The sequence below is a fragment of the Anas acuta genome, chromosome 15 (genome assembly GCF_963932015.1).
Source record: "Anas acuta chromosome 15, bAnaAcu1.1, whole genome shotgun sequence".
NCBI lineage: Eukaryota > Metazoa > Chordata > Aves > Anseriformes > Anatidae > Anas > Anas acuta.
In genome coordinates, this window is record NC_088993.1 from 9,947,470 (window position 1) to 9,972,921 (window position 25,452).

The 25,452-nt window shown below is 41.5% G+C and overlaps 3 protein-coding genes across 11 annotated transcripts in view; 1 reads left to right on the forward strand and 2 right to left on the reverse strand.

Annotated features, from left to right (window-relative positions):
• Positions 1-2,929: 2,929 nt before the first annotated feature.
• Positions 2,930-7,349, reverse strand: COQ7 (coenzyme Q7, hydroxylase). The gene is made up of 5 exons (XM_068698927.1): positions 7,050-7,349; positions 5,944-6,058; positions 5,693-5,832; positions 4,233-4,301; positions 2,930-3,538 (listed from the first exon to the last, which is right to left on the reverse strand). The coding sequence occupies exons 1-5, from the start codon at positions 7,311-7,313 to the stop codon at positions 3,461-3,463; spliced, it is 666 nt and encodes a 221-aa protein (XP_068555028.1). The 5' UTR covers positions 7,314-7,349; the 3' UTR covers positions 2,930-3,460.
• Positions 7,350-7,665: 316 nt separating this feature from the next.
• On the reverse strand, positions 7,666-22,842 carry TMC7 (transmembrane channel like 7). Of its 3 annotated transcripts, XM_068698913.1 has the most exons (16): positions 22,672-22,840; positions 22,231-22,465; positions 19,427-19,575; positions 18,914-19,081; positions 18,628-18,713; positions 17,961-18,106; positions 17,340-17,487; positions 15,596-15,766; positions 14,284-14,441; positions 13,239-13,353; positions 12,633-12,730; positions 12,144-12,327; positions 11,168-11,298; positions 10,740-10,895; positions 9,907-9,985; positions 7,666-8,840 (listed from the first exon to the last, which is right to left on the reverse strand). In XM_068698913.1, exons 1-16 carry the CDS (start codon positions 22,727-22,729, stop codon positions 8,781-8,783), a joined length of 2,142 nt encoding a protein of 713 aa, XP_068555014.1. In that variant the 5' UTR covers positions 22,730-22,840; the 3' UTR covers positions 7,666-8,780. The 3 variants fall into 3 exon arrangements, with proteins under 3 accessions (XP_068555014.1, XP_068555015.1, XP_068555016.1); XM_068698914.1 differs by lacking the exons at positions 7,666-8,840; positions 9,907-9,985 and adding an exon at positions 9,992-10,427 and having other exon boundaries at positions 22,672-22,841; XM_068698915.1 differs by lacking the exons at positions 7,666-8,840; positions 9,907-9,985; positions 10,740-10,895; positions 11,168-11,298 and adding an exon at positions 11,308-11,793 and having other exon boundaries at positions 22,672-22,842.
• The window catches only part of TMC5 (transmembrane channel like 5), a 33,646-nt gene continuing 29,977 nt past the window's right edge, over positions 21,784-25,452 (forward strand). Inside the window, exons 1-3 of one of the 7 annotated variants that reach the window (XM_068698903.1) lie at positions 21,784-21,965; positions 23,263-23,321; positions 25,363-25,448. The gene's annotated coding sequence lies outside the window, so the exon portion shown is untranslated. The other 6 variants (XM_068698906.1, XM_068698902.1, XM_068698905.1 and 3 more) reach the window with 6 other exon arrangements.

Consider the following 25,452-nt stretch of genomic DNA (forward strand, 5'->3'; position numbering starts at 1 on the left):
CAGCTCAAGGCACAGGCCACAGACCCACAGACCCTCACCTCACTGAAGGAGGAGGAAACAATGGTCAAGTCCTGTGTTACTGCGGAGTGGCAAGAAGCCATTGTTACTCTGAGGGGAAGCATTTTATCTTACTGCATACTACGAGACACAAATCATGTTTATCTTCAGGCTCCCCCCAACCCAAAGGGGCTGTGAAGACCCCGCCATCTCATCCGCTCCCTGATTTGAAAAGGCAGCATTTCACAGACTCCCCGTCTGAGCCAGGTTCCTTTTCCTCTGGCAGCACGACCCGAGCCAGAGCAGAGTTCATTGGGAGTCACTATGACAGCAGACTCATACAAGTGACATGCTTTGACTTCTGCCTGCCATTAACCTCTGCCAGGATGGCTGACATCAGCCAGCTTTCGTTCTGGCTGAAGACAACACAGCCTTGCAGAAGCTCTGTATCACGCTTGACCACCACGCGTCTTTTTGCTGCCTGTTATCACTTTTTGTAGTCTTTCAAAACCTGAAATAAGTTTTGAAACAAAAAATGTCCATTTTGCATGACAAAACCTGAAAGCAACTCCATTTTATATGTCGAATAACAGAAGTGAAGAGTAACTGGCAGAAACAGAAATGCACAGCCATGAAATTGGCAGAACAGCTCACCCCCACTAACGGATGAGTGCAAATATGCTGCTCCAGTAAAAAGAAGGAACAAATCCTGATCCAGAACATAAAGCCGAGTTGTTCTCCCAATTCCTCCCTCATGCTCACAGCTAGAGACAGCATTACTGTCTGACAGCCTCCTCAAATGTCCACGATGTTTTCAGCTGTTGAGGACAAAGAACTTGCTGTGAACGCTTTCACAGTTACTGCAGATATGGCCAAACACAATGACCTCATACAGTGATTTACTGATGTTTCCACTCTTCGGCCAAACAAAACTCACTAAAAATGGGATTTGTCTCTCAAATGGTGTTTCTCCAAATGAGCAGTGTGTGATGGTTCCAGAGGCCAACCACGCTTGGGAAAAGGATCACATGGACCCTCCTTTGCCAGCAGCAAATTCCCTAACAGCACCACAGACATCCTTGGAGGATCTCTCTGACCAGCACCATTAAGAATGGCTTTGGCAGAGTGCTGTCGATCTAGGAAAGCACCACACATGCCTCGACTGGTATTCAATCCTGAGGCAGCAGCTGAGAAAGCAGGCCACTGCCTGGCTCAGGGCTCCCAGTTTATTCCACAAGCCCACTGTATGTGTGGGTGTGTGACTCCCAGCTTTGATTCAAAACACTGTTCTCCCTCCTTGATTTAATCACGGACAGTGCTGCCCCATGCTGCCCTGTTATTGAAGTCTTTACAATAGAGTATTCATCAAGCCTTTTTTTTTATTATTTTTTTTTTAATTTTTTTACTCAGTTATTAAAGTTCATGGCTTACATGACTGCGCTGCACATTCTTTCAATGCTACTTGCTACTTCTTCAGCCACTTCAGTTAACTATTCATTCATGCCAATTCCTCACTTCTTCAAACAATTTAGGAATTTTCCCACACCCAACCAGATCAATGTTTCAGGGAAATTAAGGTAAGAAGTTCAAGAGATTTAACATCTGTTCAAACAACTGGTCAAGTCAGGAAGACATCTTAAGTGTAACAGGCCCTACCTTTAATAAACTCATGTTTACATGCCTATTGCTCACAACTGTCTGAGACTCAGGCAAGAAGAATGAGAATCCCTTAAATCTACCCTGCTCTATTATGTAGTCCCTGAGAAAACAGTGATTTAGCTTTGAGTTCCTTACGTTATTCCAGTGGATGTGCAAACCAGTCATTGATAGAGAATCAAATACTACTTTGTTTAGACAATGTAAATAACATCTGCAGTTTGAGTATAACCAGGCCAGCCTCGCGATGGTTTGATAAAAAATATTCTCAAAGAATGTACAAAGCATCAGTCAGAATAAATCATACAAGAGTTTCTATATTAAGATTTTTCCTTCAGTCTAAGCTCCTTTACAAAAAAGGGAAAATAATCCTCTTGAAGAAGTCTTTCATGACAAATTACACACTGATCAGTACCTACAAACTGTAACAAAACTACTCAAAAAGGCAAATTCAGAGATGTACCTGGATTACATACTGCCTGAAACCTTACCAAGCATACTGATGCAGGATGTTCTGGGTTCCTGTGCACACCTCAGCATTGCTTCTCCTCCTCTGGTCTCAAAGCAGCTACAACATCAGTACATAGAATTGGTCAGCAACACAAGACCGGAACCATCACATAGCAACTCAATAAAAGAACTTAGTTGGCTTCAATAAAATTGTGTAGATTTGCCATGGCATGGTGGCCCCGTTCATTATTATGGTAATGGGCAACACTGCTACCATTTTATTTCTTGGTTTCTAGTTCCTTCCTTCTCGGCTAGGTTTACATCCATTACATCCCACATCCAGAGCTGACCTGTCAAGTTACGCCTGGCTTGCACATTGTTAAGACCTAACAACCAAAGCATGCAATCTTGCAAGAGGTCCTTTTCATCCCTAACAGTTTAAGGCATACTAATTCCATTGTACTTTCATCATCTCATTAGAGTTTAGCAGAGCAGATATGCAGAAGTCTGTCCTGTGCATTCCCATTGGTCCATGGCAGGATGTCAGCAAGAAGCAAGTGGAAATTGTTTGAAAGTTGAGAAAGCAACAGCTTTCTATTCAAGAACTACTGAAGACTAGACTACAGGCAAAGATAAATGTGAAAACTGTAAGAGAAAATTAAGTGCAATTCCACGGGTGCTCCAAGTTGCTCTCTCCTGCTGTATATACCCAGATAGTGCACACACTCAGGACAAATTCAAGGGAAGAAAAACTTAAATTAAAAATAATTCAGAATTGAGCCAATAGAAAACAAAACAATAAAACCCCCACAAATAAGTCTTCAAATGAGAGTCTTATAATAACAATCTTTATTCAAGAGAAACTGAAAAGAAATACTTACTAGGACTTCATGTACTTACCCTGAAAATAGAACTCAAGAATATGCTACTTATTCAGTATTAACCATTTTAAAATGAGCTCATGAGCTCCAGCTTATTTCAAGAACATATAAATTTGAAGGCAACAGAGAAGATAGTTACCACTTTCATACGTGCATATATATGTTCTATATATCCAAACTCTCTTTATACACACATATATATAAATCATGTATATACAACATATTTTACTGCCACCTTGTGAACAGTTTCTGAATAAGGAGGTTTAAGTCACATAGACCTAATTCTATCATCATTCACATTTAGCTCAACTGACTTTAGTGTAGATACCTTTTGAACAAGTACTCAACGTGATGGCAGAATCAGGTGTTTAATGAAGAACATTTTAAAAGCCTGAATAAAATAGATTTTAGTCTTCCACAGTTTTCATAATCTTTGGCTTCACAGTTTATTGCCACAAACATTATAGAAAATATCACTATATTCTTTCTGATAAAAATATTGCAGCTTTGCATCCAAGCTGTATTACTGTCTTCAGAACAGAATAAGCTGGTGCCTGTAAAACAAAGAATAAAAGATTAAATGCTCCTAGTAGAGTGGTGTTGTCTTTGAACTACATCTATCATAAAGAATAGTAAACATTTTAAAAATTTCACCTGTATTTTAACCTAATCTACCCTAGAGAAAACCAAATAAAAATTAATTCTAAATAAAGGTTCCATTTCACTACAAATATAAGCCAAGAGGAAAAACAAGTGAGGAAGCTACACATTCCTCCTCTGATATTCAGGGGAGCACAGTATTCTTCAGTAAACAAAAATACTTCAGTATTTCACCCCTTCTATCATGGTTGTGTTTATCTATCAAGATGATGCCTCAATTTTCCAACTGTATTAATAGCATTTATTAGCCATATTTTAAAAAATATTTAATTCAAACTTAAATAAGATCTTTACTGTCCAGAGGACAACTCTTAATAAAACACAATCACTAACACTTGACATGAGTTCCAACACATTCAAACCGTTCCAGAAATATGAAAGCTCTAAAATGCCGTGCTATGTCAGCATTTTCTTGTATTTATCTTCAGGAAAGAATATCATAGAATCATAGACTTCATGATTCTATGAATATCAAGCCCCTTATTTTCTTTTTCTCAAAGAAAAAGCTGTGTAACAGTCACTGAATAAGACAAGAGTGTCACACCTAGATCTTTGCTAACAGCACCCATCAGTTAACATTGTACTTACTCCCTCAGCATCGTGCTCCAGCCCGATGTCATGGTGCTCCCGTTCATCATCCCGAAATTGCTTTATTATCTTTAAAAATAGCAGTTAATTAGTAAATGTACTTTGCAGAAAAATCAAGGCAGCTAGAATACAGAACTACATCCCGTTGGCCGTTGTATACACCAGGGCTGGCATCTGAGGCTCATGTCTCTCAAAAGCTTCTCAAAATCCTGAACCTCCAATTGGCAAAGAAGGGGATTATTTACATCACCCCTAAAACCTATTCAAGAGTTCAAAAAGTCTTTAGAAAATTAAGCTATGGTTTAGCATACCACTGTCTTTTTCAATGTTTTAGGAAAACCTGTAGTCATACTGACTTGTAACACTAATTTCACACATACAACAGTTACTGACAATTTAATTAAAAAGAATTTAAGTCCCTGCCTTGCCAGACAATCAGTAACAGTGTCTTTCTGTAACTCCACAGGGCTTTTGTCCACTTTAGTATACTCTAAAGAACACTACTTTTCTCCTCAATTTTTTCAGCTAGTACATAAAGGTTTAAAGAATTTCCTCTTGAGATACCTACAGATAATTAGGACTGCTTAATAATACGCTCAGAATTTACACTCAGGTGCTGTCCCAACCCAAGTGGTTTGCATTGGTTTTACCTTTATTACTGGTCCTCCTCATACTGAGGCTCTGAATAACCTTGCTGCTCGTTTCCTCTGTATTTCACACTCACTTCTTAGCCCTTATTTTCATGGACAATATTTTCCTCACATACATCGGCACAATTTGATTACTTATGATACTATTTCGGTATCGAGACAACAATTTGGAAGGATGCAGTCTTGGCTAAACATTAAACTAAGCACAGCTGAACACAGTAACGGTCAGCAGAGAGCTGGAAATGTGCACACAGGCCCTAGAGCAAGCTCCCACCACCCAGAGCACAAACGAGGTGAACATGCAGCACTTGAGAGCCCCTCATAAGCACCCTACAGGAGTGTGTCCCAGTTTGATGCTGGAAGTACTTGGGAACTAGTTCTCTTGCAGAGCTAACATACATTAGCCCTGTCCATGCTCTGAAATGTTCAAAACTAGATACAGTCATATGCAGTATAAGCAAAATGTTACTATACAGACATTTTTTTTCTTTTTGTTTTCCTCTGAACCCGTCCTTTCATTTAAAAATAATCAAGATTTAAGTACAATTCTCCCAATCAAATGGAGAGTGATGAATTAACAAAAGTATGCTGAAGCTAATCTTACATTTTAATCTTACTCCTCGATCAATTTAGTGTTACTGAAGGAACAGCCATCCTTTTATCCTAATGTTCCTATTGACTTTAGAATTCCAGATGATAGAACAAAGAGAGATATGCTGCAAATTCAATCAGCATATTGTTTTCTGAATCAAGTCACATTATGTAGTTCAATGAATTTGTTATGCTAGTTTTCAAGTCATGGTTAAATACCTGCAACAGCTCCTTGTACTTTTCTGGATCTTCTTCCATAAGAGTTCTGATCTGGTTGTTATAGTGATCCGATATGCTCTCTTCCACCGCCACCGTGCAAGCCATCGCGCCCTTCTTTCCAAGTAAAGCACTTCCAGCCCCTGCGATTGGGGTACCAAACAGATGCAAACAATGAAATCTGAAACAATGTAAAAAATTTAAGTACTTAAAAATTTCATAAAGCAAAACCAGCAACAATGTGACAAACTCACCTAAAACAAAACCTGCTACATTCCAAAAAGGCAGCAAAACAGTAGGTCGAACTCTATAGGCAATCATTAACTCGTTAAACTTTTTCAAGTGGTCTTTTTCTTGATTCCACATTTGCTGCAACAAAGAAAAATGACAGCAAAGTGTAAGACCAAAAGAAAAAATTAAACATTTCCAATAAAGCTAATAAATGAAAGAGTAAACTAAACAGCTGAGATCACACATAATGACTGTAAAGGCAACATTATTAACATCACAAAAAGGAAATGGGCAAGAAGGGGAAGTGAAGAGCTGACTGTGTGTGCTTGCAGCCTAGAAGGCCCACTGCATCCTGGGCTGCAACAAGAGTAGTGGCCAGCAGGCCAAGGGAGGGGATTGTCCCCCTCTGCTCTGCCCTTGCGAAGCCCCACTTGCAGCACTCCGTCCAGGTCTGGAGCCTCGAGCACAAGAAGGATGCAAAGCTGCTAGAGTAGGTCCAGAGGAGGGACACAAAGACGATCAGAGGGCTAGAGAACCTGTCCTGTAAAGAAAGGCTGAGAGAGCTGGGGCTGTTCAGCCTGTGGTGAGGGGGGGCCTCACTGCAACCTTTCAGTGCTTAAAGGGGGCTTCACAAAAAACATGGCGAGTAACTCTTTGCTCAATCGGATAATGACAGGACAAGGGGGAACGGTTTTAAACTAAAAGCGCAGAGATTTAGATTAGAGGTTAGAAGGAAATTCTTCACTCAGAGCGTGGTGAGGCACTGGCACAGGCTGCCCCATCCCTGAAGGCATTCAAGAGCAAGTCAAATGAGGCCCTGAGCAACCTGATCCAGCGGGTGGCGTCCCTGCCTGCGGCAGGGGGGTGGCACGGAACAACCCGTGAGTCCCTTCAACCAGAGCCATTCTATGACTCTAAGATAAGACAGTAACAGCTAGGCAACTTAAGAGTTCTTTTTACGCTCCAAGTGCTTTCCCCAGAGCACCAGGACAACACGCAGCAGTTTCCCCCCGATCAACCCCCCGCTCCTTATAAACCTAACCGCCGACTACCAGGCACACAGCTCGGGGAGCCGTGACCTTCCCCGTGCGGCTGCGTGGCGGGGCGGGGGCTGCCCGCAGAGCCCCACCTGTATGACGGGCCCCGCGGCCGACCGGCCCAGCACCGCCATCTGCCCGGCGTAGATGCGGTTGGCGCCGTACTCCCCGGCGTGGTCCACCCGGATGATGCGGTCCACCACGGCCCTGTTGATGCCGTCCAGGCTCGCTGCGGTGCTGCGGGGCCTGGGGGCTCCCCCCGAGGCGGGCCAAGGCCGCGGCGCCCCCCCGAGCCCCCCCCGGGGCCGCCCCAGCGAGCGCCGCAGCGCCGGAGCCAGGGCCGCGGCCGCCGCCATTTTGCTGACCCCGCCGCTCCGCGTCGCGAAGCGCTGACGTCATCACCGCGGGCCGGCCTCCCGCCGCCCCGTCCCGCTCTCCCATTGGCCGCCCGGCGCCCCCGTATTGAACAGCGCGGCTGTCAGTCAGAAGCGGCGTCTGCTGGTTGCCGTGGAGACGGGGCTGGGGAGGGCGGTGCTAAGGGGGCGGGGGCTGCTGAGGGGCCGGCCGCGCGCCGCGGCTGGGCGGGAAGCGGCTGAGGGGCCCCGCCCGCCCCGCCTCACCACAGCCAGCGCTACACGGGGGAAAAATAAATCTGTAAAGCCCCACGACGTCAACGGAACTTTTCTTAAAAAAAAGTCAGCCACTCGGTTTAAAAAGAAGACATTTATTACACGTTAATTTCTCAGAAATGAAGACAGAGAACATCACAAAAGAGTCCATAAAAAGCACATGGTATCTCATGTAAATTACCAGTGTCCTGACAGAAATTTCAAGTTATGTACACATTCTTTGCACAAGTTCTTGAGAGGAACAATCTTTAAATAATAGTAGGCTACCTAGAAACATTATTCTGAGTCACACAGCTCCATCACCTCAATTAACTAAGAACTTAAAGGGTACTGGCATATAAATTTTGGAATGCTGTATTTTTAACTACAAATAGCATAACTCTCAAATATTCACAGTTTAGAACAAAAAGAGCAGGCTTCAAGACATCTGTACACGAATGAAGGCAAGTAATAAAGCCTTACACATGTTAGAGGTTAGTCCGTGCCCATGAGACTGCAGCAGGGACACCCCGTGGTGACCTGACAGCTGCTGGTTTCTCCCTATTCACAGTGTTTAGGCAGAACTCTCCTCTGCTGGTTTTCTCTAAACCATTTTATCTAGTGTTCAACTGGCCTTACTATCTCAGAGCAAAATAAATATCAAAGTCTCTCTAAAAATTTACAAAGCTGATTTCAAACCCATTACATGTTTTCTTCTCCTATGGACTATTTCAAAATGCTGACATTAAATTGCTTTGCTTTGGTTTTATAAGATAAGTGAGCAGGAAACATGTAAAATCACACCTCTCCCCCCATCAGTTCTTAAAGTATAATTCAGTTCTTAAAAGTATAATTCATAAAAACAGTGTAAACTTTTTAAAAAACTTTCAGTTCCGATTACATTTTACTCAAAACACCTGAAAAAAACAGGTGTATCATAAACCCTACCAATCTTGAAATTGCAGCACCAGTAAGTGTCCTACTGTACAATTTTTGGACAGGTCTAACACAGTACAAATAAACAACATTCCAGTCTTGGAAACTTTAAGGCCTACTAGCATAATCAACATGAAGAATGTTAAGTATTCCTGACAGAGAATGCAGTGCCACAGTGCCAGTCAGCTTCGCAGTTTTCACATTACGCCGATGTTCTCTTCTTACCTAGCGATTCCAGGAGTGTCAGGAAGTCAAGTTCTTCTGGCTTTTTTGTGGTTTTCAAGTACACTTCTGAGCTTCTGTTATTTTTCTGATTAGGAACAACTTGTCACGACTTTCCTGGAAAGACAGAATACAAAGTACACTCTAGATAAAAAGAAGTACAAGTTACCTATATACAACTTATTTCTTTATTAGGAATAAATTGGTGCTCTCACTAAATGGTACTCTAATTATCAGTTAACAACATCCCCTCAACTCCCTAAGCAATTTTAAGTTTACAATGGTTTTGAATTCATTTACCTCACATTAAAAGTTCTGCTGTGCGCCTAGTAGAAACATCTGACATACCCAAAACCTTTAAAAATGTCCTTCAGAAAGCCTAACAACAGTGAGAAAATAGAAATAAAAAGCAAGAGCAGCAAGGCTTTCGCTCCTAAATCCATTATAATCTTCAAAAATCTCTCCCCAGCAAACTGTTTTTCTAAGGACAGATTGTTAAGTGTCATATCTAAAAGAAGCACTTCACAAAACCCAGATTCTTTCTTAAGAAAGTGAGAAATAGTAAAAAGGTGAGATTTGGACTAGAGTAGTTTGCAGACAATATCAAACTGGTAGACGGCAGCAGATTTTGATGATTGCAAATAAGCATATCTGCACTAGTGACATTCTCCAGAAGACTAGTTGGTGATTTGCTCCACCTTGAGTACCTGTTGCAGGTAGTGCTGGGACCCACAGTCAGGAATAAGACCAGATGTGACTAAATAGAAATATAGACCTGGAGAGAAGGGTAGTGAATTAGGTGCCTGTCCGTGACAGTAGAGAAGGAAACAGAGACAGAGGTCGTATAAGATGGTGGAACAGACAGGAGCCACAAGGTTGAGGTTCTAATTTGGCAGGAAAATACATGCATATGGGTAGATTTAAGCAGGACAACAGATAAAGAACAGCGACAGCACTTCTTAGAGGCTACAGTTGCAGTTAATAGCTAAGCAAACCAACTAGACTGAAAAATGCTTCTGTACTTCAGTTATTTTTCCCTTGTAACCTGTAAAACATTCTTCACTGCCTGTCCAAAACCAGATATCCAGAAGACTTTGAAAACTGTTGTTCCTCTGCATGCCTGATTACTGATACAACAAGGAAAATTTTAGGAGCACAGAAAAGACAGTGGGTCAAATCTTACCATAACCAGTTGTTCCCTCAGCTGCTCAACCACTCTTTTATGGGCTCCAGCCAAGGCAATAAAATAGAACATAATAAGGCTGCGAACAACAAACCAACATTATACCTTAGCATCATACAAAACAGAATTGATCAGACAAAGGCTGTTATGGATCAGAGGAAATACAGTTTTGTCCATACGAGAAAAATACTGGGGAAATAAAAATAAATAAATCAGCACAGAGCTGGGCTAGGTAGGGCATAGCTTTGCTCAAAATCACCTGTGAGATATTTGTGTTGTCAGCAGGCTGGGACAGAGCTCTAGGAGATGTAGAGGCAGGGCCTCTATCAGATTTTACAGGTTGTGTTCAGACAGACCCAAACACACACAAAAAAGAGGACTTGATTCTTCCTGGGTACACAGCAACAGGTTCAATTCAGGAGAACACATTCAGAAGAAAAGGCTGGATGGAGTCTGAGATAAATTGCATGGTTTCTCAAGTATAGAAGTTGAAGAAAATGCCTGAAAACAGTCAGATTAAACTGAAATGAAAAAAAAATAAATCCATTTAAACACAAGAAAACAAAAAAAGAAAAACCATATTGCTGCAAGAGCAACCAAACACCGGAAAAGGCTGCTCAGAGAGTTTGTAGAGTCTCCACTTATAGCAACATTCAAAACCCAACTGAACAAAGTACCTGACAAACATGAATAAATGGCAAAGACAAAAGAGCTGAGGCTTCATAGATGATGCCTTTAACTGCAGATGGACAATAATTGTTTGGGACCAGTTCAGTAAGGAAGGAAATGAACCATGCAGCTGCATGACTACATAAGGTCTTCTCACTACTCACCAGACAACCATAAAAAAGGGTACTGCAAAGGCTTCTGATGCTATGCCATTAAGGACCATCTGTAGACCTGTTGGAAACCCAAGTATTGTATGTGGAACAACTGCCCATGAAGTGTTAAAATTCCTGAACGGCCCACATGCCTTAGAGGAGGGGATACTGTCAAAGAAAAGAAGAACAGAAAGGAGATGCTACACCAAAACGTAAAGACAAAATAATCCAACACAAGCCCAGCACCTTGTTGCCGATAGGGTAAAAGCGTACTTCATCTTAAACCCATGTTTATATGGACTACATAATAATTTGACTTCATTATATGCAAGTGTATTTTATTCTAATTTATTATTACAAGTGTATGTGGTGTCTGCTTTCTAGGGAAATTACAACCTTAAGGCAAATACCAACTTCATAGAAGTTAAATTGCCACTTACTGTGCTATGCTGATTCCCAAAGGGATAAAAGCCAAGACGAGCCCAATCAACAGCACCACCAAGAAGAAAAAATTGGAACTTGATGCTCTGATAGGCCTACCTGGAGGCTTACGTGTGTGTATCAAGCTGATCTGGAGAGGAAAAGGGAGCAAGACTGTTACCAGGTACATCTGTCTACATACACGCAAATACACCTCCCCCACCAACTTTATTTTCCCATCTTGCTAGCTGGTAGTGTATCTGAAGTAACCATCATTCCTTTGATGGACTGAGAAGGGATAAGACAAAAATGATTTACATTTCTTCTATAAATCATCATCTCCTGTTTTGTGGAAGGGTTTGATCCAGAGAGCGTCACACACTTGCACAGAGCCAAATGACACGAGACATATGGTGTATGATCTATGGTGCAGCCTTTAGTTTTCATCTGCTGGAGCTTCATTGAATACATCCCCTCTTGTCAAAATTAAAGAGATCGATATGAAATTGTTGCGCAGGAGATGTCTAATCATAGAGCAAAGCTTCTGATACACTGAAATCACATCTCATATGTAATACATCTTCCATTTCCCATTTTGCTTCCAAATATGTAGCAGCTTGGCAAAATCTTGTCCAAGTTCAAAGCTCTGTTGATGGTAAACACTTTTTTTTTGCAATGATTTGTTATATATTATCTTTTATTATAAAAAGATATTCTTTTAAAATAACATAATGAATTATATTGATGATGCGCACCATTAAGGTGCTGTTTTGCTTGATCTCAAAGGAAAATTCTACCTTGTCTTAAAAGCAAAAAACCACACAGAAAATGGAATTCTATTACCTCATTTCCAATATACTGCATCCTCCTTTTTTTTGTTTTGTCTTTAAGGTTTTGTTTGTTTTAAATCAATTAAATATCTGTATTGAAAACCAAACAAACAAAACAAAAAAACACAGATGTGCTGCTCAATTTTATTTACCCCACCTTCATTACCTTTTTAACATAAAAGATGATGAAGTATTTTATAGTTGCTATTGCAGGAAGAAGTGGTGAAAAGAAGGTTCCAATCCAGCAGATAGTCTGTCCATAAATGATTTCCAGGACATTGTCAGAAATCCCAAATTCCTGCAAACCACACCACTGAACTAGCTTCCAAGAGCAATGAGTAACTAACAACCTAAAAACAAACAAAAAAACATAATTAGTTCTAGAGTTCAGCTGAATTCTAACACATCTGAAATATCTGGAATACAGAAATTTAGCATTAAAGCATTAGACCACACAAAATAAAAATGTCTAAAGAAGATTCAAATATCAAAAACTACATTGATCTGAATAGCAAACAAGTACTCAAATCGCCAGAAATATGTTTTATTTTAAATTTCATAATTGAGTTAGAAATATAGGAAATTAATAATTGAAAAAAGAAACATTTCATAAATCATTTTTGCAAAAGCACGCTCAAAAGGCAGAAATACTTACATCCTAGGGAAGTCCATAAAAAGGGTCACAGCAAGAATTATCATGAAATCAAATATCAACAGCTTATACATTTCTTGCCCAACTGCAGACTCCCAGCACTATAAAAGCAAGTCAGGAAAAAACAGGATTATAAGTCTAATAACAAGTGGGGAATAAAATCTGTCAATCACTACAGCAGCAAACTTTTCAATCAGCTAACACTAATATAGTTCAAGTTGTATTAATCACATTTCTAGAGTGTTCAAGTGTTTTCAGAGCTTCCAAGCTACACTTTTTGTCTGTTTTTGAATACAATTTGTCTTATTGAAGCAAAAAGACAGTAACACAACCATCTCCAAAACACAGCTACCTCAAATAAACTTCATGTCAGTCACAAAGTCTGAGCTAAATAACCTGTCACTGGAATAAGATCATTGGAGTTTTAGATAAATGGAAGTTGTATGAGAGTTGTACTGGTGTGCATTAAGCAGTAAGCAGCAGCACTAAGTACAACATGAATGACAACCTCAAGTCCAAATCTGAATAGTTCTAAACAAGCAAGTCTCATGGAAAAAGAATCTTTGTTTTTAATCATCTGAACTTGCAAATAAAGATAAATCTGCTTACAGGATAAAGTTTGTAATTGTATCCACAGGCCTTACAGTTGTCATTGGCACAATGGATCTGACTCCACAGTGAGAATAAGAGAACACCAATGTTGGCCAACCGCACAAAGACACACCTGGAAGAAAATCAAAACCCAATTTTAAAAGTGCCAAAGCACAGCCATTCTGGCACCTGACTCAGTTTGCATAGGAGCCCAACGAAGCTGCACAGAGGCCAGAATGCAAGAGCTTTAATGGAATAACCAAGCAGATAAAGCTTGCTTTCTTTAGTAACAGGTTAAATCACTTTTCACCTTCAGGCTACAGTCCCTTAGTTTCTTTTCACAGTATTGTTTTTAGATCAGTCCTTTAAGTTCAGTCCTTCAACCCACAGTGGGCTGCTATTCTATCAAGAACAGTTTGAGAGGCCAGATGACAACTCTGTGTGCAGCATTTTCCTCTTCAGTGGCTTCGGGCCTTCAGAGACAATAAGCCACATCAGAAATAAAAAGCACAGGGGCTTGACCAGAGTTCAGATGCTTCAGTCTGGATCTTACCATCCTAAGCTGCCAAATTCCAGTTCTTCATGCTGTCACTTTAAGGTATCTTTTATCCCCAGACTTTTAACTTCTGCCTTGAGCTGCTGTACATCACTGTAGCACGAGTAAAGCTGGTTGCTGTGCACACACAACTGCTCATCCACGGAGCTGCTGCACATAAAGCAGTATGAATTGACAGCTCTTCAGGCAGCACTTTCTAGTAATTTCCCTACAAACTTTCAGATTGTTGAAGATGTCCAGATCACACAGCTAAATGGAACAGAGAGAAACTTGGACACTAAATGGCTGCACTGTACTGTCACCAAACAGGAGACCGTTTCCAGATTTTAAATGAAAGCTTCCAATGAAACTTAAGTCAAACAATGCCTGCCTGGCTTACAGTGCCCAGGCCTTCCACTGCAGGGAGTCCAACCTCTCTGTGTCTTGATACTGGAATGTTTACAATATCTCTAACCTCTCAGGAACAACTTGTTCAAACATCCTAGGCTACAATAAAACCATCTTTACCTCAACAGTGTCAGCTTGATTTCAAAGGCTGGTGAGTAATCTTCAAATCTGATCAGAATTGAAAAGATCTGAGGAGCAACAAAGTTGGCCAACGTGATCACCATTGAAGGCAAATACTGAACTAAGAGATTAGTCTGGAGGTCCGTATTGCTGCCGTTCTGTACAAGAGATGAGAGAAAGATGACACTACATGCACACATACATTTCTGACATTGTGCTCCTTTCAGATACCTACCCAGAACTCAGGTAGCACCTGTTTTGTCTTCAGCTTCTTCCTATATTTAGAACAAGCCTGACCACTGCTGTTTCTGCAGTTTGCTGCTACACACCCTTGCTTTCTTGTTCCTTCCTTCTGCTATGAATATTTTAGTGCTTCCCCAAAGCTTCTGTTGGAAGAGACTGTTTTCACCAAGACTTGCATGTGGCCATATCACCTAGCCTAGCACTAAATCTAACAGCTTTTAGGCCTATGCCAAAATGCCAACACTTTTCAAGTTATTCTTACAGGTGCCAAGCAGCTCCCCGACTTTCCCATCATTTTAACAAGCTCCTCTACCTAATAATTTAGGCAAAGTCAAGATATCAACTCTTATTCATAAAGCTCCATTTCTATTAGGATCCTTTAACCCTGGAGTGCTACAGAGAGCTCAATTACTGTTGCGAAACTGTTAAACTGCTGCTTGCTCATGCTGTTCTGCTTCTGAATCACTCTTCCCATCTGTTTGTCCTGCCAGGGGTGAACATGCTAACAACTGTATTCTTTACACTACTGATGCAAGAACCTTTTCTTCTGCAAAGCACTCCCTGCTCCAAGACTTCCTGTCTCACCACACAGCTGTAACCCAAGCCACAATTCAGATCATAATCTTTGCTCTCCCCTTCCCTTACTGTTTGTTTTTGCAGCTGAACAGTGAACCAGATCAAGAAACTGACAATAATGAAGTTTGTTTTGACCCAGTTCCCTGAGTCAGCTCATTGCCCAGACACACTAGTGGTTGTATAGCAGATCACAGATGTGAGAACAGTTACATGGCAAGGAAAGCGAGGGCTGCTTTTCTTTTCAGCTGCTCCAAGGCACTCAAGACAGAAGCCTTTGCATCAGAGGAAGACATCATTGTGCTTTTTCTTGCACATGCTTCTTGATCCTTCTCATTCTCTGCTACTAGTAAGTATAGGCCTTTTAGAAAGCAAGCGTTTTCAGATCCATTACGTGAAAGGTGCTATATTAAGATACTTGGCTTTCACAACACTTCCTCTTGCTCTAATCACCACACTTAATTGAATCTGTCCTAAGGTCACGTCTGATACTTACATTGGACTTTTCTTGAGAGAAGGCAGTTGCTTTATAAATAGAGTAAAAACATCCCAATAAAACTGCAAGAACAATTATATTTAGAAATATTCTCAGAGAGTAGATGCGTAGCTTTTCTTTCATTGTCCTGTCAGCTATTTTTTGTTTAATTCTTTCTTCCTCCAAGTCTGTCTACAAACAAAAAAAAAATAAAGTTTCATTTTTTGATGCAGGATATAACTTTTGACACCGTATATTCTACCTCTGGGATGTTCAGGCTCTGTGATATGCAAATCTATAGCCTGTTCTAGGAGGGTCACTCTACAGCCTGCCCAAACGGACTGAACTGAGAGTGCCTATTCATTGCTACAAACATGTCCACGCAGGAATGGGAGCTCCCTGTGGGAGCCCAGCATGGTTTGTCTCCTCAGTCTGGGGGCCCAATAGCCAACGACAAGCAACTTGTAACCTATTACATCTACTGTATTAGTAACATCTTCTTGAGAAAGACAGCTTGTCTATTGTGAGAGACTGGTCTCAGATAACTTGGTACTAAACTCTGAAACAGGCCGGCCCACTCATCTCCATAAGGTAAGTTATGACTCAAACTTTTTCTGCTCTGTGAAGGTCAAGTGGAAGCTGACACAGAGAAAAACAAGCCCAGCCTCGAGAAACTAGTCACGTAAACTTTGTATATTTCATCTTAACTCATGTGAAAATAGAGTACTGCCTGTGAAGGCAACATAACCTGGACAAAGCCAAATTATCCAGGTATTTTCTGAGGACTCATTTCCTTCAAACAGTACTTCAAAGAAAACAAAAACTTAACACAGAAACAGAACTTCAAACATTTCCTTCAAACAAAAGGGACAATTTTTTTGTTTTGTTTTGTTTTTGTTGGTGGTGGTTGGTTGTTTTTTTAAGATATGAGTTTTTGAGGCAAAAATGCAGTAAGAGCCTATGCGGCTCTGGCTGTAAGATTCAAAAAACAAAAACAAAACCCTGAAGATGGCAACTGAACTTTACTGGAGCAGAAAGCAACTCACTGTAATTTATGAAATCGATAATTACAGCTTTGTGGCTTGAGGTGGAAATATTTTTTTTAGAGGTCACTGTTTCACTCCACTTCCAGTGTACAGATAGGAAAGGAAAAAAAAAAAAAGGTAACTGGCTTCACCCAAAAAGCCTTTCAGAGCTCTCTAAAGATACTTGGTAAATTTATTAGCTCCCTCAGTATTTTGAATGTGCACATGTGTCAAAGACAGCTAGTGAAAAAATTTTAGCATCTTCTTATGACAACCATGCACTGAATTTGTGAAGTATCCCTTCTGAATGTTATTCCTCTCCTAACAACTACCTAACACGTTGCAGACTTACAATCCAGCATATTCAAACTGACTCCCAACAGTAAAGGTTTTTTTTTTGCCCACAACTAGAATAGCTTTTCCTGTTTCATTACGTAGAAACTAACACAGGAAGTGTGGTTGGAGTGTGAGGAAGAGGCAGATAAACAGCAAACAGGTTTGGCTTCAGTCCCCAGTGAATCGAGGAAGGGCCTTCAACGTCAGTACCAACTCTTGTCACGTTATACCACAGTTCTAGCTACCTAGAAAGCATGCAAGAGGATGTGGTTCCCTGGTTCCCAGTGTAAACTACTTCAATCCTTCTTATCGTTATTCCATTACCTGCACAATTACACACCTCTCTTTGTAGTCATCCAAGTTATATTAAACAGTAATTGTAGAAAAATACAGTAGATACTCACTTGGAGCTCATACTGCAAGCTGCGATGTTTTAGCCTTGCTGCGTTCAGATCTGTAATGCAGAAGTCCCAGCCTGCAAAGACTTTATTACAGTAGCTCTGAAACTGATCTTCATCATGCACCAAACTCTGCTTAAATCCTGACACAGACCTAAGGAAAAGCACAACTTTACTTCATTCAAGACATATTTTAGCCACAGGGAACAAAAATAACCCAAAACACAAAAACCCTACAGCTCAAGCAACCTAGCTGAAAGCCTAAATAATTCCCTAAGAGCAACCAGGGACATCTGTATTGTATCATTGAGTTTCTGAGAAAATTTCAGTGCGTGGTTCTGGAGCAACCCAAGACAACTGAGACCAACACAGGTTAATTCACTGTGCCGTTTAGCCACGTTCATTATTTCTATTTTTACATATATAAAATATTGTTGGAGTCGCGTTCTCCCTTACTCCCCATTTCAGCTCCCCAAAAAACAGGCAAAGGCTACTGTGGTGTTGCAACCTCAAAAGATTCTCCATTTCCATATAGAACTGTTCTGTAATTCAGTGTTCCCTACAAGTGAGAACACAACATAAATTGTGCAACACATAGCAGTAAATGAAGTATACCCACATCTTTACCTTTTTATTATCCAGACAAGACTTAGCGCAAGGTAGGCAAATGTAGTCAGCAGGTATGCTAGTGGAAAGTTGTATCTCACGCCACGGAGCAAGGCAGCATCTATTTCGTAATAGCCATAAAACAAGCTTGTTGTTTCCAGGAATCCCTGTGAGAAAACGCAAAGAACACTGTTAAAAAAGAATTCGTAACAGTAGCAACGACTACTAGACTCAATCTTACCTGGTTTGAACCAACTGTTTTGTAAATTTAAAATTTCTGTTGGGGCCAAAAGCAAGCTACAACAGTCTGTGGCTTCTAAATACTGACATGCTTCTAACTGTCATGTGGATGCTCCATACTTAAAATCCCTCCCCTCTCCAATCAAACAGCACTGTGACAGGGACACTAATAAGCTACAGAAAGCACAAGAGGAGGCATGCTCTAGATCATGTAACGTTTAACAGCTGGGGAAGAGAGGCACAGGCTGCAGTGTGCAATGAAGCTTGACACTCAGTAAAAATCTGTTTAAAAATGCCCTTCTCACAGGTAAGGGATAAATGCTAATTTTACCCAGTGAGCCTAAGCCTTAACATTTTTGAAAATTATCAAAGCACAATTCCTTAAGTAAAATATTTTTGTGTTTTACATGTTATGTGAAACTTAAGGAAAAAAAATGAAATTACTTACAGTTCCAGTGAGCAAATCTTTGAGGTAAGAGTAGAAGTAAACAAGTCCCTTATTACCACTAGGTGTATAAACTGTGCAGAGAGAGTCTGTTAAAAGAAAGGCAGGAAAAGTCACTCTAATAGTAATGCCCACTAAACTGCCAGACCAAGTTAATTCAAGTATGACATGTTCTTACAGGAAACAAACAAACAAAAACAACACAGTATTTCTCTGTCCTGGTGGGTGAGGGAAAAACTAAAGGCATAGGGAAATCTTACAAACAGCAGTACACAGAGAAAATGTTTACCTGTGTTCTTTGGAGAAATTTTAGCAAAGCTACTGTTGAAAATTCCATATTTAGAGATGACAGTGGGAAAGGTAACAAAACCAAACATCAGGATAAAAATTAAAAAATTCAGCAGGACCAGAAAACGAAGGAAGGAGAAGTAGGACTGGATGCCAGTACCAAATTTCCCTGGGAATAAAAGAAGCATGTGTATTACTAATTAAGATGATAAAGATCACTGAAAAGTACAAACAAATTAGAATTTCAGTTACACTAACAATAATAATATAGCAGTAGTAAAGAAACATTACTAAAGCCAGTTTTAAGCATTGTGTGCTTTTAGAAATGGAAAAGGCAATGTGACTTTTTAATCACTTCCACCATTATATTTCTATCTATCCTATTTTATACAGTTAACACTTTCTCATCACCAGTAATGAGGGTAACTGTTTAACCGATACAGGTACATCTGACATGTAAAACCACTAATAAAAGAGCAAGTTGAAAGAGGAGAAACCAAAAGAAGGTGAATACCTTCTATGCTGTGAATATCATGCCGCCAAAGCTGCAAGTAAGATAACGATTCCTTGATATCCTTGAGAACTTTTCTCCATGATTTACTACTCGTTCTTTTCCACTGATTCCATCCAGATAAATATTTTATATTGGCCTGCTGATAATCCCTAAGAAAGACGAAATACAATTACTGAGCACAAGAAATACTTTTTCATTGCATGTAACAGGACCTAGTGCAGCGGAGCCTGCTTGGAGCCTTCAGAGGGGTATCACAGTGCTGGCAGCTGGAGTAACGTACGCTAGTTGCCCCCATTTGTTGCTCTTCTTAACTGTCTTATCAGGTTAATTCAAATATAGCAAGTCCTCTTGTAGAAAACACTTGCCTCTCCTAGAAAAAAAATAATCAACTTGATAATAGGACAACACAGAAAAAACACGTAGCTGTACTTCCTGGCAGGATCTTTGAGAAGTCGGTGTCAACAATCTCATATTCACAAATGGCTGGAAAAGGAAGAGAAAATTCTTCAAAACTCACCAGGATATCTTTACTAACATGCTTTTAAAATTTTTATCTCTATAAACTATTTACCTTCCCTCTTACAACATTATAAATGCAGCTGTTCAAAATATAAAAATAATATTTTTGTTAGAAAATCAAGAAATCAAGAGATTTCAAAATCAGAATGAAGGCCAAAACATGTCGTAGGGTAAAAAAAAAACAACTACCTTATCTAAAGCCATGAATAGTTTTCAATATTAAATTCAGTGCATAACATAAAACAAATGTTTTAAAAATTATTAACTTTTACTGATTCTGTTTTCCTAAAATTCACTGTAAACTGCTAACTCAATGACTTTGAAAAAATGTTTCTTTTTCAAATATGTATGGGTGTAAACCATTCTAAGAATAATCTGCAAACAAATGTCAAAGATGACCACAAATTGTCTGCATTTTTTGGTGATTTTTCAATAATTCCTTGTAGATTTTTATACAATCTGCATATACATTTTCATTTTAAAAACTGCTACGTGGCCAGCAACAGTGTCAAGGAGAATTCTGAGTTGCTCACTGTTTGCATTTTGTTCTTTATTTTAAGAAACCTTAAAAACAAACAGCCCCCCCAGAAACATAGCTTGAAAACTGATGTGTTTGCAGCAAATGCTGTTTCGAAGCCTGACACCCCTGAAGAAGGGCAGCAGTTAAGTACCCATGAAGAAGGAGCACTAGAGCAGAAGACAAAAGCTCTGATTTTTTAATAGTTTGTACAAAACCCTATTTATATGCATAAGTGACTCACTGAACAGCATACTGTGTCAGGACCACAGCTATTGCCACATGTGCTCTATGTTGACATGGTTTCCGTAACTTAAGGTGATATTAATTTCATTCCACTCAGCTGAACATGAAATTAGGATTTGGATAGGAAACCTGATTAAACCCTGCTTGCAGCTATCAAAAAGCAGCAGATGATCTCATTTTTAAGTGTAAATACTCACAAAAGGTTTCATTGTATGGAAACTACAGGCTACAGCATGCAATGTTTTAAACAAACACTTCACAGAACGATCTGGCTTGTGTTTGCTTTGCATTTTAAATGTAGGCGTGGGCTGCATTCATTCCAGACATTGAGTATTCAGCATTTATTATATCAAGCATTTTGTGTTGGCAGCTGCTTACAATACACACACAATTACTGATCTGTGGAGGAGCCAAGGAGCCCCACCAGAATCCCATGGCATTAGAAACTTGTAAACAAACTCAGGACATCCCAACTCCATTCCTAACAAGCACCATGGCCACAGAACTGCAATTCCTTTTTAACTGAGGAATCAAGCTTTATACACTCAACTTCAAATAAAATTCCGTGTATGGAGAACATTCCTTTACCATGATCTAGATCTTCTGCAGCTCCTTGTGTACCATCTGCAGCGTCAAGCTTGACTCCAGAGGCAGGCTGCAAGAGTTGTTACCCAGGTTCAGCCACCCCTACCTGGTCCTTCCCATTTCCAGCTGCTCTTGCAAGCAATAGTTTTCTGTGGCGCATCTGTTAGTACTTTCACCTCTCCCCTAGCTCATCACCGCAACTACCAAGCACCTGATCTAAAGGTCCAAATGTGCCTAGACAATAATGTTGTAAAACCAAGTAATGGACTCTCTTCCCGGAAGAGCTTGCAGGCTAGCAGCAGGACAGGAGAAAACAGACAGGTTACAAGCAAGAGACACAGGCGGGGCAAAGCACACAAGCCCCAGCTGAGGGTTACCGCCAGAGGACAAGGAACTGCTCTCACGGAAAAAAAAAAAAAAAAAAAAAAAAAAAATTAAGAAAGGGTGAGAAAAAAAAAGTCTCAAAAAACTCCTTCCAGGCAGAATGTGACACATTAGGGAAAGCACCGTGTATTTGAGAAAACTGCCAACGGGAATGAGGAACAGCAGCAGGCACAGCAGAGAGAGAAGGGACTAACTCTAATGAGAGATGACCTTTAAAAGGGCAAAACCCCAAGACAACAGAAGGAAGTGAATCGTTTCAGAAGCCAGGAACATGTTTGTCTGCAGCAGGTAATTCGCAGTTCTCTTTTCTTCCAGCTCAGCTGGTCAAATGCTCCTTTAATGCCAGCCAAGAGCCCCCAGTCCCACCTCCGCAGGTGAGGATGTGCCAGGGAGCCCTGTTTTGTGAGGGAAGAGCCTGGGGGGCTTCTCTTCAAAGCCACGCCCCACAGGGCCGACTAAACCCCAATCTATTTCTGCCTCCCATCGTACTTGTATTACACATACGTACCAGTGTGAAACTTTTGAAAAAGTCAAAAAACGCGTGAAGACTCACCGTAACCTCCTCTTCTCCGCGATGCTCAAGGCGTGCTCCCTCGGGGGGAGAGCGGCCAGCTCGGCTCCCTCGGGCTGCGGCCCCCGGGCCTCTCCAGCTCGGGCCCCCAGCGAGCCCTGAGGGTCGTGGCCGCCCCCGGGGCCGGCCCGGCGCCTCAGCACGGAGCGGTAGCTGGGCAGCTCCTGCAGGAAATCCGCAGGTGCCGCGGCGTGCGCCTCCTCGGGGAAAAACATCTCTGCGGGACGGAGGAAGCACGGCGGTGAGGAGCTGAGCTCGCGCAAAACATGGCACCCGGCCGGCAAGGAGGGCAGCCGCCGGCACCCCGGAGCGCTGAGTGCTGCTCCCTCACTCCGCTCCCTCCCCGCGGGCGCCCGCCGCCGCTCCGTCCCCACGCAGCCCTCACCCGTCTCGTCCCGTCCCGTCCCGTCCCCGCTCTCTCACCGCTGCGGCCGTCCCCCCGCCATGCCGGCAGCTCCCCGGCGACCCCGAAGCCGCTCATCGCCTTCCCGGGGCCGCCCCTGGGCCGCCGTTTTCGGGCGCTGCGGAGTCGTGAGGCGAAGGCTGCCGCGGGGACGGGGCCGCTGGCGGGGCGGGGGCGAGGCTCCCGCTCCGGGCCGCCTCCGTGGCACGTCTCGCCCGAAGGGGGCGCCCTCAGGCTGGGCTGCGGGGGTCTGGGGGCCGAGGTTGGGGTCGTTCACGTCCCTATCCCCATCCCTGTCCCCGTCCCTGCCCCAAGGGAGCGGCTGTCCCCGGCTGAGGGCAGGGGGTGGTGGCGGCGGGGGGGCTTCTCCTCACGTCTCCGCCCGGCGGAGCCCCGCGGTGTGAGGAGCGGCTGAGGTGAGCGGGCTCGGCACCCTGGCTGAGGTGTCGGGGTCCTTCCCTCCTCGGCATCACTTCGGACGTTGAAAAGAAGGATTTCAGACTTTGGGGCATTAAAGTCTGTTCATTCCTCACACCCAAGGCTTAGTTAAAAACCACATGAAGAAACATGGCATATAGACACTAACAAAAACTTTTTCTTGTTTTTTGTAGCAAAATGAGGCCCAAACACCCAGTGAGTGAGGGCGAGGCTGATGCACATCGGCTCGGAGGTGGGTTTTGTTTATGTGTCTTCCCTTACTGGTACCTGACAGTGCCAGGTGCAGTAAAAACTTTGCAAATTGATATTTGGTCAAGTCCTGTCAGATCATAAGCCTGAACTCCCTGCCTTGTTTGGAGGAATTCTTACCTTTGGTGTGAAAATACCATGTACGTGAGGAAAAGTGTTAAGTAAAATTGAAACTACAGTAATTTCCACATACTACATGAGAAAAAGTCAAAGCATTTCTGGCATTTCTTACCATATTTTACTGATAGTTAAACAGACAAGATTTTTCTGAATATTCCTCATCCACTTCCTGCAGTAGCTGTTAAAAAGAATCGTCATTAAGTTTCAGGATGATGAATCAGACATAAATAAGGAGTGTTTTTTTTTTTTTTTTAACTTCTCTCACCTGTGTGTCATCATGTCAGGTATGTGATCTTCAAATTGATTTATCAGCAAGAAGAATCAATATGGCTACATCACTTTTCATAATAAAACCATAAAATGTTAATGATAAAACTGTAAGCTGACATCTAAATGTACTCAAAGTAATTTAGGTGTACGTGTTTATGATTAATAAGTTGATGTATTACTTGCAGAGGAATAAAGATACAGAGAATACTGAGATGTAATTAAAGCACGGGGACTTCCTTATTGCACTGAACTACTTTTCAGAAAAACATTTTGTAGATATTCATGTTTTCATGCTGTTATATCAGTCTACAATATAACTAATATTGTCAATATTGCTTCTTGGTTTTGTTCCTTTTCTTACCCCTAAGAATAAAAAGCAGAAAGGTAATATACTTGCTGATTAATAAGATTACCTTTCTGAAATACTGTGGGGGTAGAAAAACATTGGGTTAATGACCCTGTAAAAACAAATTTAAATACAGATTGTACAAATTGAAACAAGATTAACTTTCCCAGGAATTATGTGAGAACGTGGTCTATTCTCTCTTTCACTAGAGAAAGTTTTTTAGGCACTTAGCAATGTTTCAGTTAATTTTGAGGATCACAGCAATCTTAGGTATGAGAACAGGAAGAGTAGCACACTGAGGTGAGCAGGTGATAGAGCTGGAGTCTGCCAGTCACACAGGGATTGCAGCAGCTTCTTTTCTTGCATTATTTGTCCAGTGTATTCTGTTCACACAAGTAGCAGTTTTTAGTCTGTGTTGGGCACAAAAGCCAGTGCCATATACTATTTCCCACAATGCTGGAGATCCGTCTGTCTCATTTAGAAACAGCACATTTCCAGGACATTTTTTCTTTCATATTCCTCTTCATAATGCCACAGTTTAAAATGGCTACTAAAGGTTCACAAAAGTTCTTAGTGATTGTTCAATTCTGGGGCTTCTTCTGTTCAACTACCCTGTGTTTTCTCTGCGGTCTCTGCCACATGCAGGCAGCTCCTGGATCAGTGCAGGAGATCTACAGACAAGTCCTCTGCAGTCACGTCAGGAATGTTGCTTTGGGCAAAACATAAAGTAGGACCAGGAAACCTCACCTAACTCTATGTTGAATGCACCTGGTACAGGATAGACATGTTTTACCCAGTTTAGGAGCTGGAAAAGCACCATCCATTTGGTAAAAGTGGTCCTCAGGCGTTAAAACAGCACAGCTTCTGAACACAGAGCAAATTGGTTTGTTACTGCTTCCCCAGTGGCTGGTAAGGGTGTCTTTAGTCGAATGAAATAAAACAAAACAAACAAAACAAAAAAAAAAAAAAAACAAACACATAAAACCAGAGAGGTATGTATCATGCTAAAGGTGAAGAAATTCTGTATGTTCCCTACAGAGCTCAGCAACCTGGGGCTGGTATGAAATCCCCCAACCAGAAGCTGCTAAGTACTGCCAGCTTCAGTGTGAACTCACTTTTTTTTTTTTTTACCACTAAATGAGCCTTCCTGCAGTACAAGATGCAAGGTCAAGATTTTTCTTTTTCTCTGCTATGCAAATGATTAATCCAAGTCAATATAAACAACCACGTGTCTGAAATTATTTTCTGTCTCTGTGTACTTTGTGTCCCTTTACTACTGCAATCTGAGCCAACAGCAAGGCATGCGTTAAATCCTGGAGGGAAGGCGAGTGCCTGAGAGATCAGCTGGAAATAAAGTGACGTGTTCTGCACCAGGTAA

Bases quoted from the DNA above. Each gene is read 5' to 3' on its own strand.
- COQ7 (XM_068698927.1), bottom strand. From the start codon at position 7,313: ATGGCGGCGGCCGCGGCCCTGGCTCCGGCGCTGCGGCGCTCGCTGGGG. The intron at 6,059-7,049 runs GTGGGGCTCTGC...TCTTTGTTGCAG, and splicing joins CCGCGGGGCCCGTCATACAG to CAAATGTGGAATCAAGAAAA. The intron at 5,833-5,943 runs GTGAGTTTGTCA...CCCCAATCGCAG, and splicing joins TGTAGCAGGTTTTGTTTTAG to GGGCTGGAAGTGCTTTACTT.
- TMC7 (XM_068698913.1), bottom strand. From the start codon at position 22,729: ATGAGCGGCTTCGGGGTCGCCGGGGAGCTGCCGGCATGGCGGGGGGAC. The intron at 22,466-22,671 runs GTGAGAGAGCGG...TCCGTCCCGCAG, and splicing joins GCGGGGGGACGGCCGCAGCG to AGATGTTTTTCCCCGAGGAG. The intron at 11,299-12,143 runs GTAATGAAGGTG...TTTCCTCTCCAG, and splicing joins TCATCTTTTATGTTAAAAAG to ATCAGCTTGATACACACACG.